Source organism: Ursus maritimus, unplaced genomic scaffold, assembly GCF_017311325.1.
Source record: "Ursus maritimus isolate PB19 unplaced genomic scaffold, ASM1731132v1 scaffold_8, whole genome shotgun sequence".
In the NCBI taxonomy this organism is placed as follows: Eukaryota; Metazoa; Chordata; class Mammalia; order Carnivora; family Ursidae; genus Ursus; species Ursus maritimus.
In genome coordinates, this window is record NW_024426996.1 from 23,340,341 (window position 1) to 23,356,722 (window position 16,382).

The 16,382-nt window shown below is 40.5% G+C and overlaps 1 protein-coding gene across 1 annotated transcript in view; it reads left to right on the plus strand.

Moving 5' to 3' along the window:
• SCARB2 (scavenger receptor class B member 2) overlaps window positions 1-15,607 on the plus strand; it is a 74,783-nt gene extending 59,176 nt beyond the window's left edge. The window contains exons 8-12 of the mRNA XM_040624975.1: window positions 6,078-6,196; window positions 7,577-7,650; window positions 10,451-10,502; window positions 13,495-13,653; window positions 15,162-15,607. Of these exons, the coding sequence (XP_040480909.1) occupies window positions 6,078-6,196; window positions 7,577-7,650; window positions 10,451-10,502; window positions 13,495-13,653; window positions 15,162-15,200 (443 nt within the window). The 3' untranslated portion in view covers window positions 15,201-15,607. The remainder of the gene's footprint in view (window positions 1-6,077; window positions 6,197-7,576; window positions 7,651-10,450; window positions 10,503-13,494; window positions 13,654-15,161) is intronic.
• Window positions 15,608-16,382: the final 775 nt, after the last annotated feature.

The following is a 16,382-nucleotide window of genomic DNA, read 5'->3' on the forward strand; positions in this document are numbered from 1 at the left end:
GTGTAGAAAAAAATGATTGACATGATGTCAATCTTTTTAAATTTTTAAGACTTGTGGCCTAACATATAATCTGTCCTGGAAAATGTTTCATGTGCACTCGAGGAGAAGGTGTATTCTGCTGCTTTTATATAGAATGTTCTTTATCTGTCTAAGGTCATCTCATCTGATGTGTCATTTAAGGCCAGTGTTTCCTTTTTGATTTTCTGTCTGGATGATCTATCTGTTGGTGTAAGTGGAGTATTAAAATTATTGTTTTGCTATCTATTTCTCCTTTTAGGTCTGTTTATATTTTCTTTATATATTTAGGTGCCCCTATTTTGGGTGCATACATTTTTACAAATGTTATATCCTCTTGTTGGATTGATTCTTTTGTCATTATATAATGTTCTTCTTTGTCTCTTATTACAGTCTTTGTGGGTTTTTAAAAAAGATTTTATTTATTTGAGAGAGAGACAGATAGTGACAGAGATAGCAAGAGAGAGCACAAGCGGGGAGGAGAGGGAGAAGCAGGCTCCTGCTGAGCAGGGAGCCCAACGTGGGGCTCGATCCCAGGACCCTGAGATCACAACCTGAGCCGATGGCAGACGCTTAACTGACTGAGCCACCCAGGTGTCCCTACAGTCTTTGTTTTAAGGTCTATTTGTCTGATGTAACTATAGCTACCCCAGCTGTCTTTTGATCTCCAATTACATGGAACGTTTTCCCCTCCGTTTACTTTCGGTCTGTGTGTGTCTTTGCATGTGAAGTGAATCTCTTTAGGCAGCATATGGGTGGTTCTTATATTTTTATCCATTTGGCCACTCTGTCTTTTGATTGGAGAGTTTAGGCCATTTACATTTAAAGTCATTGAGGGCCACCCGGGTGGTGCAGTTGGTTTAGCATGGACTCTTGGTTTCAGGGTCATGAGGTTGGGCCTCTCTGTGCTGGGCACAGAGCCTGTTTAGGGTTTCTCTCTCCTTCTGCCCTGCCCCCCTACTCTCTCTCTAGAATAAATAAATAAATCTTTAAAATATAAATAAATAATTATTGATAAGTATAGACTTACTGCCATTTTGTTCATTGTTTTCTGGCAGTTTTGTATGTCCTCTGTTCTTTTCTTCTTTCTCTTGTGTAATGCTTCTTATTCCTAGAACGTCATGTTGTGTTCTTTCTGGGTTGTAGTTTAGAAGCCTTAAAAGTAAAAATAGTTCACGTTTACCCAGCACTTACAGTAGTCATTGTTCAGCTAGTCATTATTCTAAGTGGTTTACATATATACATTTAGTTAATATGTGTAAAGCATTAACTGATTTCACATTCGTAACAATGCTAAAAGAGAAAGTGGGGGACTTGGTAATGAGAAAGTACCTATCTTGTTAAAAATTTATGATGATTTCAGGGGTGCCTGGGTGGCTCAGTCGGTTAAGCATCTGCCTTTGACTCGGGTCATGATTCCAGGGTCCTGGGATTGAGCCCCATTAGGGTCCCTGTTCAGCCGGGAGTCTGCTTCTCCCTCTCCCTCTGCCCTTCCCCCACTCGTGCTCTCTCTCTCAAATGAACAAATGAAATCTTAAAAAAGGAATTTATGATGATTTCAAAACAGAGTTAGTTTTATACCCTGACTGCAAATTTCCCAGTGTCTCTGAATGTCTGAGCTACTCTGCGCCTTTCCATGAATGAGGCAGAATTATCGGTGGTACAACTAACAAGCATTTTCTTCATCTTCGGAACTAACTTTAACGATCATATGTTGCATAATTATTCACAGTGTTCTTACTAGATAGGCATCCCGAGGCCTCTTTTTATAATCATGGAAAGCAGGGCTCAGAGAGGGAAAATGATTTTTATAAAATTCCTATCTCTGAGCAAATCCCTGCTAGAACATAGGGTCTTCTCCTGTCCGTGCTGTGATTCTTCTTAAGCTACAATTCCTCTTTAACGTTTCTTTTGAGAAATTTTGTAACCCCTCTTTCCTGAATAAAGTTGTCTTTACTTCCTGAATAAAGTAATGTGCTAACTTTTGCCCTCTTATCTAATTTTCTTGAAAAAAATCTCCTTTTGGGGTAAGTCTGCTGTCAGCAGTATACCTCCCTATTCCTTCTCTGCTAGGGCTTGGCTCCTGAACCTGGCCCTGCATGGCAGTTATCTGGAGAGTCATTAAAAATATATGTCCCAGGACCCACATACTAAGGTCCCAGAACCTGTATTTTTAACATGAGCTCCAGGTGATTCTCATGAAGATGGTGCCTACCATTTGGGAACCACTGTACCAGGGGACATGACACCCCTCCCTGGAGACAAGACCAGTGGTAAATAGGGAACAAGTGCCTGCTTCTGACCTCTCTTGCTTTCTTAATGAATGGTTTTGAAATAGTGCCCGGCCCACTCAGTCCAGGTGTCTCTGGCTCAACGCACAAATGTGGACATATTTTTTTCTCATTGTTTTGTTAACATTCTGCTTCCTCAAGAAGTTGGTGTCAGAATCAACAAAGAATCTATTTGGCAACTCAACCTCTTGCTACAGTCCTTTTCCTCTTGCCTCTTATGTACTCCCAGATGTGGGCTGAAAAGTTCAACTCTCTGGAATTATCCTCAAGTGTTTTGAATTTCCCCAGAGAACATTTTGGATAGTGGGATGCGTGTGTGCTCTGGAGTTGGGTAGATTTGGGTTTGATTCATATTCTGTTTGTTAACACATGAGCCAAGTTGATTAAGGAGGTAGACCTCAGTTTTCTCATCTGTAAAATGGGCGTGATGATCACTTCCTTGGAAGGTTATGTGAAGGTTAGAGATTATGTTTATAAAACACTCAAGACAGTGTCTGGCCCTTATTAAGTTCCAAATAAATCCAGAAAAAGACAATTATCATATGGTTTCACTCATTTATGGAACATAAGAAGTAGGAAGATCAGTAGGAGAAGAAAGGGAAGAAGAAAGGGGGGGTAAACAGAAGGGGGAATGAAGCATGAGAGACTGTGGACTCTGGGAAATAAACTGAGGGCTTCGGGGAGTGGGGGGAATGGGATAGGCTGGTGATGGGTAGTAAGGAGGGCACGTATTGCATGGTGTACTGGGTGTTATACGCAAGTAATGAATCATCGAATTTTACATCAAAAACTAGGGATGTACTGTATGGTGACTAACATAATTAATAAAAAATATTATTATTAAAAAATACATTTTAAAAATGACGTAGATCACAAAGAAGGAAATTATGGCTTTGTGAAACTGTTTCGTGAACAGTTTCTTCCTAAACAAAACCATGAATGTGACAGATGATATGTATCTTGAGCATGGCTGGTAGATATGTAAGCAAATCTAATATTAGGCAATAAGCTAATTTCTCCGAATGTATGTTTCCCTGGCAGCAATTATTGGATCCCTCTCTCCTCTTCAATAGCAGGATCTAGAATAGGTTTCTTTTAATAACTTGTTTCCCTATTTGTTCCTTTTTAAAAAGCAATCTTATTAAAGTATATTTGACATCCAGTGTTTTATTAGTCTCAGGTGCACAGCATAGTGATTTGACAATTCTATGTATTAACATTCACCACAATAAGTGTAGTCACCATCTGTTACCATATAACATTATTACAATTATTGACTATATTCCCTATGCTGTGCTATTCATGTCTGTGTGACTTATTTATTTTATAACTGGAAGTTTGTACCTCTTAATCCCCTCCACCTATTTCACCCAACTCCCCCAGTCACCTACCCTCTGGCAACCACCACATTGTTCTCCGTATTTATAAGTCTGTTTCTGTTTTGTTTGTTCATTTGTTTTGATTTTTAGATACCACAAATAAATGAAATTATATGGTACTGGTCTTTCTCTGTCTGACTTATCTCACTTAGTGTAATACCCTCTAGGTCCATCCATGCTGTCACAAATGGCAAGATCTCATTCTTCTTTATGCCTCAGTAATATTCTATTGTATGTAGATACCACATCTTCTCTATCCATTTGTCTATTGATGACACTATTGTAAGTAATCCTTCAGTGAACATAGGGGTACATATTTCTTTTCAAATTAGTATTTTCATTCTCTTTGGGTAAATATTCAGTAATAGAATTAGCGGATCACATGGTATTTCTATTTTTAATTTTTGGAAGAAACTCTACACTATTTTCCACAGTGGTGATACCAATTTACATTCCCACCAACAGTACACAAGGGTTACTTTTCCTCCACATTCTCTTCAGTATTTGTTATTATGATCTTGTCTTTTTGATACTAGCTATAACAACAGGTGTGAGGTGGTATCTCCTTGTTGTTTTGGTTTGCATTTCGCTGATGATGAGTGATGTTGAGTATTGTTTCATGTGTCTCTTAGCCAACTGGATGTCTTCTTTGAAGAAGTATCTATTCAGGTCCTCTGCCCCCCTTTTCAACAGATTATTTGTTTTTTCGGTGTTGAGTTATATAAGTTCTTTATATATTTTGGATATTAACCCCTTATCAGATATATTATTTGCAAATATCTTCTCCCATTTGGTAGGTTGCCTTTTTCTTTTGTTGATGGTTTTCTTTGCTGTGCAAAAGGATTTTGTTTTGGTGTAATCCCAATAGTTTGTTTTTGCTTTTGTTTCCCTTGCCGCAGGAGACATATCTATAAATATGTTGTTAAGGCCAATATCCAAGAGATTATTACCTATGGGTTTTTTCTAGGAGTCTTATGGTTTCAGGTCTCATAATTAGGTCTTTAATCTGTTTTGAGTTTATTTTTGTATACGGCGTAAGAAAGTGGTCCAGTTTCATTTTTTTACGTGTGGCTGGCCTGTTTCCCCAACATGATTTATTGAAGAGATTGCCTTTCTCCTCATTGAATGTTCTTGCCTCCTTTGTCATAGATTAATTGACCATGTAAATGTTGGTTTATTTCTCAGCTCTCTATTCCGTTCTGTTGATCTATGTGTCTGCTTTTATGCCAGTACCATACTGTTTTGAGTAATAAAGCTTTTTAGTATATCTTGAACTCTGGATTTGTGAAACTTCCAGCTTTATTCTTCTTTCTCAAGATTGGTTTGGCTCTTCAGGGTCTTTTGCAGATTCTTACAAATTTTAGGATTATTTGTTCTAGTTCTGTGAAAAATACTGTTGGCATTTTGATAGGGGTTGCATTGATTCTGTAGATTGGTTTGGCTATTATGGACATTCTGTATTTGATTCTTAAAATGAATATGGAAGAAAATAGAAGAAAAAAAACCCCAGATCATGTGGGCAGACCTTGATCTAGTCAAAGGCTGGTCAGATAGCATGACCAGGCAAAGTCTTAAAAAATTCTATATCAACATAGTCAGGAGAAGAACGCCTATCTTAGGTAAACCAAGAAAAACAGAAAAACAGAAAAGAAGGCAAAAAAAAAAAAGTCCTTTTACTGAATAGAGATTTGCCATTGAAACAAGTGCTTTCGGATGAGACATCTCTCGTTCAATTGGAATTCTGCCTTCGTCACCTGACACCTGGATTTCCCTGGGTCAGTTTTTTTTAACTCCTCTGAACTTCACTTTCCTCAAATGCAAAATGAAGTTAATAGTTTTAACTTAATAGGGCTACTGGGATGGGGCGCCTGGGTGGCTCAGTTGTTAAGTCTGCCTTCGGCTCAGGGCGTGATCCCGGCGTTCTGGGATCGAGCCCCACATCAGGCTCCCCCGCTGGGATCCTGCTTCTTCCTCTCCCACTCCCCCTGCTTGTGTTCCCTCTCTCGCTGGCTGTCTCACTCTCTCTCTCAAATAAATAAATAAAATCTTTAAAAAAAAATAGGGCTATTGGGAATGTTAATTAAAATAATGTGTGTAAACCTTTATATTTCATAGGTGCAGTAAATACTGAAGAATATATAATTTAGCCATGACCTCAACATATATGGTGGAATAAAATAATATTAGGGTAAATGAGATGTCAGAAAATGAAGTAAAAATCCCAAACTAGGAGGTGTCGAATGGAATTTTAGCCTGCCCCTCTCCCCCATCCAAGTTTACTTACGTATAGAATTTCCCCCTCCGTAGGAGCCAGGTTTGTGGGCAGAAACTTAATATTCATCTTGGACTTGCAAAAACCACATCATTCATTTCTGTTTTCCTTAAAATGCAGGTGCACCTATTATTATATCTTTCCCACACTTCTACCAAGCGGATGAGAAGTTCGTTTCTGCCATAGATGGCATGCACCCAAATAAGGACTATCATGAAACATTTGTGGACATTAATCCTGTGAGTACACACATCTTCCTGATAAAAGCATGTATTTTATTCTGCCTACACAATGTTTATCGGTTTAGTTCTGAGCACTGTTAATATTACTGTCTTCCTTTCATATACATACTCAAGTGCAGAAGACTCAGCTCAGTGCATGTGATACCTGCTCTCATGGCCTAACGGGCTGAACTGTGTGGCTCTAACATGCAGAAATAGCAGCAAACCTGCTTTAACAAAAAAATACCTGTAAACATTGCATCACTGGAACAACTGAGATTGGACCCATGTAACATGGTCAGTGTTCCATTGCCAGCCTTGGACTTGAACATATATACATCTCCTGCTGGCAGACAGATCAGCAAGGTTAAAGACACATTCTTTTGCTTACTGCCGGGAATGTTTTGGTTGGAATTTAAATATAAATATTATCTTCAGTTTCTTTTGGTAAGCCTCGTTCTACAGGCACTTTTAAGAGTTTATTTTATGGTATTATTAATTTATAATTAATTTTATGGTATTATTAATTTATGGTATATTAACTTATAATTAATTTATTATTAATTTAATTAATAAATACTTTAATCCTGTTTTCAAAGAGGAGATAAACTAAAACCACGTTAAAGGAGGGGAATAGCATTTGACAATGTGAGAGCCACTCACTGTAGGAACCGAGTTAAAGGTCAGATATCTTCATTCTGGAAATTTTGAACACGTAGAGCAATAAAGAAAAAGCAAGAACAGTCTTTTAGCACAGCAATTTACGGACATTTCACTTTTGTCTCTGAGAAATCAATGGTCTTATCTTTTTGTGGAAGAGATCAGGTGTTTCTTTCCCCCTTTTTCTCTCTTAACCTTCAGTCAGTTCCTCTTCCTCAGCGGAACTGTGGGCAGGTGCTTGTCCCCGCGGGCTGGGTGCAGTCCCTTAACCTCAGTGCAGAAGCGAAGCGGCCACGGGGAGCAGGCAGTGGCTGCTGCTTTCCCGACTTTGTGGGGGGGCCTGACCATCCTGGGGACCACTCTCTGGCTCAGAGCTCCCTCCTGCCAGGGTCCCCTAGGGCTTCGCTATCCAAGGTGGCAGCATCCTGGGTACTTGTAGAAATACCCAGTGTCAGGCTTCACTCCAGACCTGCTGAATCATAATCTGCATATTCACAAAGTCCCCAAGAGCTCACATGCATAGTAAAGTTTGAGAAACATTGGTCTACCAAGCACCTGACCCCATCCGCAGCTCTCATTCTGTGCTGGGGTCAGCGTTCCCTCGTCCCACCCTTCCTCTCAAACATGACAGCGGCCACCCTGCTTGTGAGCACCACACAGAAATGGTGCTCTATTGAGAAAAACTCTGTGGTTTTATTTGCTTCTCTGATGTTTTCTTTCCGCTTCTCTGATTTGCAGTTGACTGGAGTTATTCTCAGAGCCGCCAAGAGGTTCCAGATCAACGTTTATGTCAAGAAGTTAGACGACTTTGCGTAAGTTTTACTTCTTTCGTCAGAGGCAGCGGGTGGTTTGTGGCATTGACTTTCTGGTGTGGTTGATGTCAGGAGACAGCCCACTTTCTAAGTCTGCTCACTCCTGTCTTCAGGGATGAGGCATAATCAGCATTCGCATAGGCTGTCTTGGTCTTGGAATTTACTTATTTTATCTAACCAAACATGTATAGCCTGCTTTCCATGGATCACACATTGTTCTAAGTATTTTACATATGGGAACTCATTTATTCCTCACAGTTACGCTGTGTTAGCCCCATTTTACAGATGAGGAAACTAAGGCACAGAGAGGTGACGTAGGGCTACAGAATTTGCGCCTCCCCACTCCATGCAGCGTTGTCCTTGCCAGGACTCTGGTCGCCTCCCTTTCTGTCTTCCCACTGCTCCCACCCAGGGCCAGCCACAGGCCCCCAGTTGGTCAGTAGGCTTCTGAGTCCAGCCTCTCCTCCCCACACTCCATCTAAAAACCACCGCTTAATTAGGATAACTAAGTATAATCTTCTGCTCAGACTTCTCAATCGGAATTTTTTGGATATGAGAAAATGTTTATGACTTAATGAAAAAACAAGTTGCAACACTATATATAATATCATATATCTACTCTTTCTATCTATCTATCTATCTATCTATCTATCTATCTAAACACTTGGCTTCCCCATCAAATTTGCAGATTTAACCCCACATGTCATGGATCTTTCTAGAAAGTAAATGTGGTTTGTAAGAATGCATTCTGCCACCCCTGTGTACATTCCTGAGGCAGTATAAATCAGTAGTTAAGACCTAGAGCCTTAGAATCAAAATGAAATTACAATCTTGGCTCCACCTTTTCCTCACGTTGATCCTGGGCAAATGACTCTGAGCATAATTTCCATGTCTTACACCTGGGACAGTGTTACCTACTGCATGAGACTAGTGTGAGAAGTAAATGAGATAGTGTCCCGCAAATACCAGGTGCAGAGCTGGTTCTTGGTAACGTGCTCTGGGCTCTAGTGAAGACAATACTTAGTGGCCGGTCATAAAACATTCTGAGGAGGGGCGCCTGGTGGCTCAGTCAATTAAGCATCGAACTCTTGATTTCGGCTCAGGTCTTGACCTCAGGGTTGTGAGTTCAAGCCCTGTGTTGGGCTCCATGCTAGGCATGGAGCCGACTTAAAAAAAAAACATACTGAGTAGTGGCAGCATTGTTCTGCTCGCTGTGGCCATCCTTCCGATAACTCAAGAGAATAGTAATCATTTTGAATTTGCTTTCAGCATCTTATGTTTTCATAAACCTTGGAATTGTTAGACTGACAGATTGGAATCTAACTTCTGATTGATAAGTGTTTGCAAAGATAACTAAGAAGTCTTTATAAGTTCTGGGTAACTTAATGAAATAAGTGTGCTGGAAGTTTCATATAAACTTATCTCTCCAGGGGGCACTTGGGTGGCTCAGATGGTTAAGCATCCGACTCTTGATTTTGCCTCAGGTCTTGATCTCAGGGTTGTGGGATCCAGCCCTGCATCAGGCTCCACGTTCAGTGGGGAGTTTGCTTGTCCTTCTCCCTCCCCCTCTTCCCCTTCCCCTGCTCACACAGCTCATCTCTCCAGGCCAGTGTGCTGTCATAATGAGAGTGTCTATAAAATAATCTCATATATTGTGTTTTTTTATTGAGATATGATTGACATACAACATTATATTAGTTTCAGGTATACAATATAATGATTCAGTATTTATATATATTGGAAAAGGATCAGCACAGTAAGTCTAGTTATCCATCGTTGCACTAGGTACAGATTTTTTTTCCTTGTGATGAGAACTTTTCAGATCTCCTCTCTTAGCAACTTTCAACTGTGCATTTCAGTATTATTTACTATAGTTGCCATGCTGTACATTACATCCCTAAGACTTACTTGTTTTATAACTGGAAATTTGTACCCTTTGACTCCCTCCACCCATTTTGTCCACCCCCCAACCCCCAGCGCTGGCAACCACCAGTCTGTTCACTGTGTCTCTGAGATTGTTTTGTTTGTTTGTTTGTTTGTTTCGTGTGTTTGCTTTAGATTCCACATATGAGGGAGAATATACAGTATTTGTCTTTCTTTTTTTTTTTTTTTTAAAGATTTTATTTATTTATTCGACAGGATAGAGACAGCCAGCGAGAGAGGGAACACAAGCAGGGGGAGTGGGAGAGGAAGAAGCAGGCTCATAGCAGAGGAGCCTGATGTGGGGCTTGATCCCATAACGCCGGGATCACACCCTGAGCCGAAGGCAGACGCTCAACCGCTGTGCCACCCAGGCGCCCCAGTATTTGTCTTTCTATGTCTGATTCACTTAGTGTAGCACCCTCAGGGGCCATTCATGTTGTCACAAATGGTAAGATTGCGTTCTTCTTTATGGCTACATAGTATTCCAGTGTGCATATATACCATGTTTTCTTTCTTTATTCATCCATTGATGGACACTTTGGTTGTTTCCATATCTTGGTGACTGGAAGAATACTGCAATGCACATAGGGGTGTGTATATCTTTTCGAGTTAGTGTTTTTGTTTTCTTTGGCTAAATACCCAGCAGTGGAAATGCGACATCATATGGTGGTTCTGTTTGTAATTTTTTGAGGAACCTCCATACTGTTTTCCACAGTGGCTGCACCAATTTACCTTCCCACCAACAGGGCACAAGGATTCACTTTCATCCACATCCTCACCAACACTCACTACTTTCTGCCTTTTGATACTAGCCATTCTAACAGGTATGAAGTGATATCTCATTGTGGTTGTGATTTGTCCCCTTTTGTCTTTATAGTGAAACGGGGAACATTAGAACCATGGTTTTCCCAGTGATGTATATCAATGAGGTAAGTCCTGGGAGGGAGCCACAGGTCTATTTTACTTGGGAAAGCTTGGGAAACTTTCATTATGATGTCTACTAGGGTAGCTATGTCATTTAAGATGGGAGAAAGGGGGAAAGGTGATTTTTAAAAACCTGTTTCTCCTCAGAAAATTTCTGTTTATATGTTTACATGAAGCTGTCTGTGTTTGAGATTTGAAAATGACAAAATAATTTCCTTTCTCAAGAACATATTTTGGTTGAAACTCTCTTTTGGGAAGCTGGTTATGTAAGAAACAAAATGCAAAGGTGAATGAAGCAATGTCAGACACTGTTGAAGCAGAATAAATACCAAGACTCAGATGTCCAGTTAAACCTTTCTTTGCATCGCCTTCATCTTGAAACTCTGCCAGTTTATCATTCATGTCGTTGAGCAGGAGGAAAAGAGGGTCAAATTAGAATGATTGGCAACATTACATGAAAGTTTTGTGTCAGGTGGTTAAAGAAATGACTGAATAACATGTGATTCATTCTCATTAATTTTAGTGATATACGCTTGCCTTATCTGTTATCATACCATAGAGGGTTTTTTTACTTTCTGGTAAACAAACATATATCATGAATTATAGGACACAGATCCTGTCGTAGTTCAAACAAAAAGAATTTCCCTAACGAAATACTTCTTTCTTTCACATTGTACCCACAGAAATTTTATCCCTAAATGTTAGGTATAAAAGTTTTGCAAATAAGAACATTTTGGGAAAGCTCAGAAAACTCCTGCTATTTAAGACACCTGTGATAAATTCTTTTCTGAGTCACATATGTTTACTGTATAAGTCTCCTCAATTTCCCTCTTTCTTCCACCCAGTTTTGAGGAGGAACATGTGTGGGGGGGTTTCCCTCTCCAATTAATTCTTGACTGGCTTGCTTCTGTTGTTAACAGGAGCATTTTTAAAAAGTTTTTCTTGTTTTTCTCTGTTCCCAAAAAACAAAAACAAAAACAACAAAAACAAAAAAACCTTGTTCTGTGTAGAAAATTCAGTAACAGGGATCGGCAAGAAAAAGGAAAATTTAACTTTCACAAAATTTGGGCCAGAATGACATTGTTCTCAACTTGCTTTATTTTACTCAACAGTGTGTTGTTAAATTGTTTCCAATAATAATTTTGTAAAAAATAATGAATGTCTTACACTTTGTAAAACTAACACGGTGCTGTTCATAGAGCTCTTAGAAAACTAAAAATAGATATTTTAAAAGTGAATCACCATACAGATATTGAATCATTGTACACCCGAAACTAATCCGTTTATGTCAATTATACCTCAGTTAATTTTTTTAAATACTTAAAAAGCAAATCATTGATAAGCTGTCCCTCAGAGACAAGTACAGCTGCCATCTGCTTGTGTTGCCTTTTAGTATTTCTCTGGTTTTGATATTAGGTAGTTGAGACCATTCCATAGATACAGTTTTATAACCTTCTTTTTTTTCATTTGGCGTTACTTTGGTAGCCACATTCATAAACTTTTGAAGGGTTTGTGATTACAATTCTAAGACAAGGCTTTTATTATTTCATAGGAAAAATGTAGGCAATATTTACCAATTTATAGGATCTATTTGCAGTTGCTCCTGGGTCATCATTGCTGTTGTTTGTGGAGAAGGACACGAAAGCAGGGCTTTTTGAAAATGGGGAAGGACCCTGTTCTGCTAGCTTATGTTCATAGTTGTGTTCATATTTGAAGTCCCCTCCAACTCAGGCTTTGCTTTGCTTTGTTTTTTTTTTGTTGAAGACTATAGAGCCCGGGGAATTATGGAGGAAAACCTTGTGCTTTTGGTGGCTCCTAGAATGAACTTGATTTTACTCTAGAAAAAGGAAACATCAGACCTTGAAGTGACCTTGGAGACTGCTTTCCCACCTCCTTTTTCCAGAGAAAGCGATTCTAACACTGATGGATCTTGGCCAGTTATTGGAAGCACCAGCCCTAGAAACCCATCGTCTGCCTCAGTCTAGTGCAGAGTCAGCCTAAATTAAGCCCAAAGTTCCATTTGTTGCTCATAATTTTTATGAAACTAAGCTCACCAGACACCTCACCCATTACAATGTAAGGAGATAAGATCTTTGTTCTGCATCCAGAAAGTGTTATTCTAGAACATTTTCTTGGTTATCAATACCCTCTGGAATTCTTGTTAGTCTCAAGACTCCTTTGGACCCTCTATTGAGACCTCTGGTCTTTTTGAGAATTTTTTTTTTAAGAAACTTTTTTTTTTTAATTTAAGATTTTGTTTTTAAGTAATCTCTACACCTAATTTGGGACTCGAACTCACAACCCAAAGACCAAGAGTCGCACACTCTACTGACTGAGCCAGCCAGGGCCCTGGGACCTCTGGTCTTGATTACTAGAGATTTAACCAAGCCAGTAATTATACTTTCCACATACCATTGTTGGAATATTTCATTCATTCAATCAGCTGACATTAATTCAGCACCTACTGTGTGCAGAGTGCTATTCCTAATGTTGAGGTAACTGAGATACAAGTCTTGCCTTTGGAAACCTCACAGTCACAAGGAGACCTGCAGATAGACACACAGTTACAACACAGATTGCACAGTGATGGGGGATTTTAGGGAGTGATATGGAAGCGTAGTAAAGGGACCTTTAACAGGCCTGAGCTGGCCAGAGAAAACTTCCGGATGGAAGTTACGCCGAGTTGGATATTAAAGGATGAGTTGGAGTTGTCTGATACAAAAGATGGTATTATCTCATTATTTTTTAATACTTTTTCCCTCCTACTTACAACCCAGTTTGAAAGGAAGACATGTTTTCAGGGAAAAAAAATAAGATGTTAATGAATAAATGCCCCGTCTGGTCACTCAAATTTATAAAGGGATTTTCGGTACCTCTGGTCTGCTAATGGGAAGACTTACCCAAATTGTGTTTAATGTTTTGGAGGAAAGATACAGCAAAAAACTCTACACCCTGAATATTTAGTAATCAGGGGAGTACTATTTTCTTGCCTTCCAGAGTGTTCTCATTGATAAAGAGACTGCAAGTCGACTGAAGTCTGTGATTAACACTACTTCGATCATCACCAACATACCCTATATTGTCATGGCGCTGGGCGTGCTCTTTGGCTTGATCTTCACCTGGCTTGCATGTAGAGGACAGGGATCCATGGATGAGGTGAGCAGTGGCTGAAGGAACCGCTCTCTTTTTGGGTAACTTTACCTGAGGAGGTCAACTGTGCTTCATGGAAAGGCTGTCAACTGGCTCCATCACCCAGAATCCTCAGGGTGGATTCTGGGGTTTTATTCTGGGCACAGTGATTTCATGGTTATATTACTACTAAACCAAATGAGAAGCAAGGGCAGTGTGTCAAAGAGGGAGGAATGATACAGCGGTATTGTCTGGGACTTGGGGCTGTCTTGGCGGGCATGGAATCCCTGGGAGTAAGCTTAATGTTTCTGAAAATAGCCCGAAAGGAGAGGAAGAATGTTTAACAGTTGAACCTCTGGGCTTTGGTGTCACACTACCTAAGTTCAAATCCCGGTTCTGCCACTTACTGGCTGTGTGGCACTGGAAAATGTGCCTCAGTTCTTCATCTGTAAAGTGGGATAGTGAGAGAGGCCGCTTTAGGAGTTTTTTGTGAGGATTAGAGGATATAGTAAACAGAAAGCATTCGGCCCAGTGTTAGCATTTCGTAGGAGCTCAATAAGCGTTAGTTATGTGATGAAACTGTTCAAAGATTACAGAGCAAGACAACCAGAGACCTGCCTAGAAAGAATCGTAATATATCAGAAGATACCTGTCACTGAGTCATCACTGCATACGAAATGACTGGCGCGGGGAGCAGTAACTCTCCTGGAGAGAAGGGAACCCTCACAAATGGGTGGGATAAACAGGATTAGGTTGGCCTCTCTAAGTGACCAGCCGGCCAACCCAGCTCAACCGAGAATCGGCCTTTCCTGGGGTAGCCCTTCTTAAATTCGTAGCAACTTCCCTTTTTGCAACAAAGGCTTTTTCCCCCCTTCTAGTTGCTTCAACTCAGTGTCTGAGGCAAATGTGAAGTAGGAAATGAAATAGGTTGAAACCATCTGCATAGTATTAGCTCAGATTTCTCTGTGTTCTACATTTTTCCGTGATTTCTCTTAACCCGTGCCCATCAGGTTAGCGTGAATGAAGGGTGAGGTAATTATTCGGCCATTTCTATGTATGGCTCTCACTTCCAGTCTGACGTCATACACTGAGATTTTCATAAGCACAGGTGAGAGCCCAGGTAAATGTTACTACTACTCCTACAATTAACCATCTCCGTGTAGTCAACAAGCAAGCAACGACTAAGCACCCACCACCTCTGAGACATTGTTCTCTGGTAGTTTTCAAACCAGGAAGGAGCAAATGCCATGGAGTGTGATGAGGGTTATGGTCCTGGTGGACGCAGGGAAGGGCGCTGCTCTGGAATCGGGGGTGGGACTGGGAGGGGTCAGAGCGGGCCTCACCAGAAGGTGAGGGCTGAATGGCAAAGCAGCAGCAGGCCGAGCAAGAAGAGAGGCGAGTGTGACAGCTGCCCTCCTGTCAGCCTCTCCTCCTTCCATCTTCCTCCACCACCCTGTCCCCCAGTGTTTCCCATCCTGGGAGAACTCTCTGAAGTGACTACCTGACTTCGCTGTCCCCTCTCTTCTGGGTCTCAGGGAACTGCAGATGAAAGAGCACCCCTCATACGAACCTAACTGAGGCCCGAGCTTGGTGGAGGAGCCCTGTGAGCTGTCCTGACCTGGACCCGACGTGAGGAAACTATCCACGTCTTCACAGGCACGTCGCCTGTTGTAGAGAGGAGGGAGGAGACCCGCGCTGGCAAGTGAGGAGAGCATTCCGGCAGGAGGTTAAACGACAGACTGACGTGGTTGGCCATTAGGCTTTATAAAATTGTTTTGTTTTCCATGTGTCTAGCAAGTATTTAATAAACTCCTGTATAGTAATTTTTTTTTTGTTATTGGGTGCTGGTAGCTCCAGAATTTTGTGACCACTGTTGTGGTTAAAACGTGTCTGCATCGCTTGCTAACGTTCCTTGGTCTAACCTTATTCAGTATGCTTCAGTCACCAAACTTTGTGCTCAAAATATATAAATACTGTTTTATGTTGTAGTCCTCCATTCGTTTCACCCCCAAAACAGAAGTAAACAGGAGTTCGGAACCCAGGGTAAAATGGTAGCCTCATTCAATACATCATTAAAATGCATCTAATTTCCTTTTTTAAAAAAAGTGATATATTGTATTTCATGCTAATCTTCAGTTCGTAATCCCTCCAGGAAAATAATTCAATCTTTTGACTACTTTCAAACTGGCTGGGAACCCAGTGGGGAAGGGGTCAGGTGGGGTGAGGTGTGCAGTGGGGCGATACCCTTGAGTTGATTGTGATTAAGCACCTGAGGATTTTTTCCTTGTACTTTGGTGAATCGAGAGGATGCACAAATAATGTCGGTGAGGACAAGTACAGATATTTCAAATGGAGTAGAAGTAAATGCTAGTTATGACATTTGTGGGTAGTTTGGGGTTTTGTTTTTTGTTTTTTGTTTTTTGTTTTTTTGAGTCAAAATGATCTTGGTGTGGAAAGGTGTGCCTGGGAGGTGTCATCAGTAACTGATTTTTCCCCCAGTCACCCTTGCCAAATAGGATACTCGATTAATGACAATATTATTGATTCTTTGTAAAATTATTTATGAATATGGGAAAACAATCCATCCACAGCTTAAGCTACACATACGTTTCAGGAAGTCTGACTGCCCTAACAAGACATTTCTTCTGCGGCAGTCTTTTTGGGAACTTTGAAATTGTTTTTGTAAGTTGGCTTTCTTTCCTGAGATTTGGTCCCTTTACAGTGTTCTGTGGTTCACTGTCACTCACTGAAAAGAG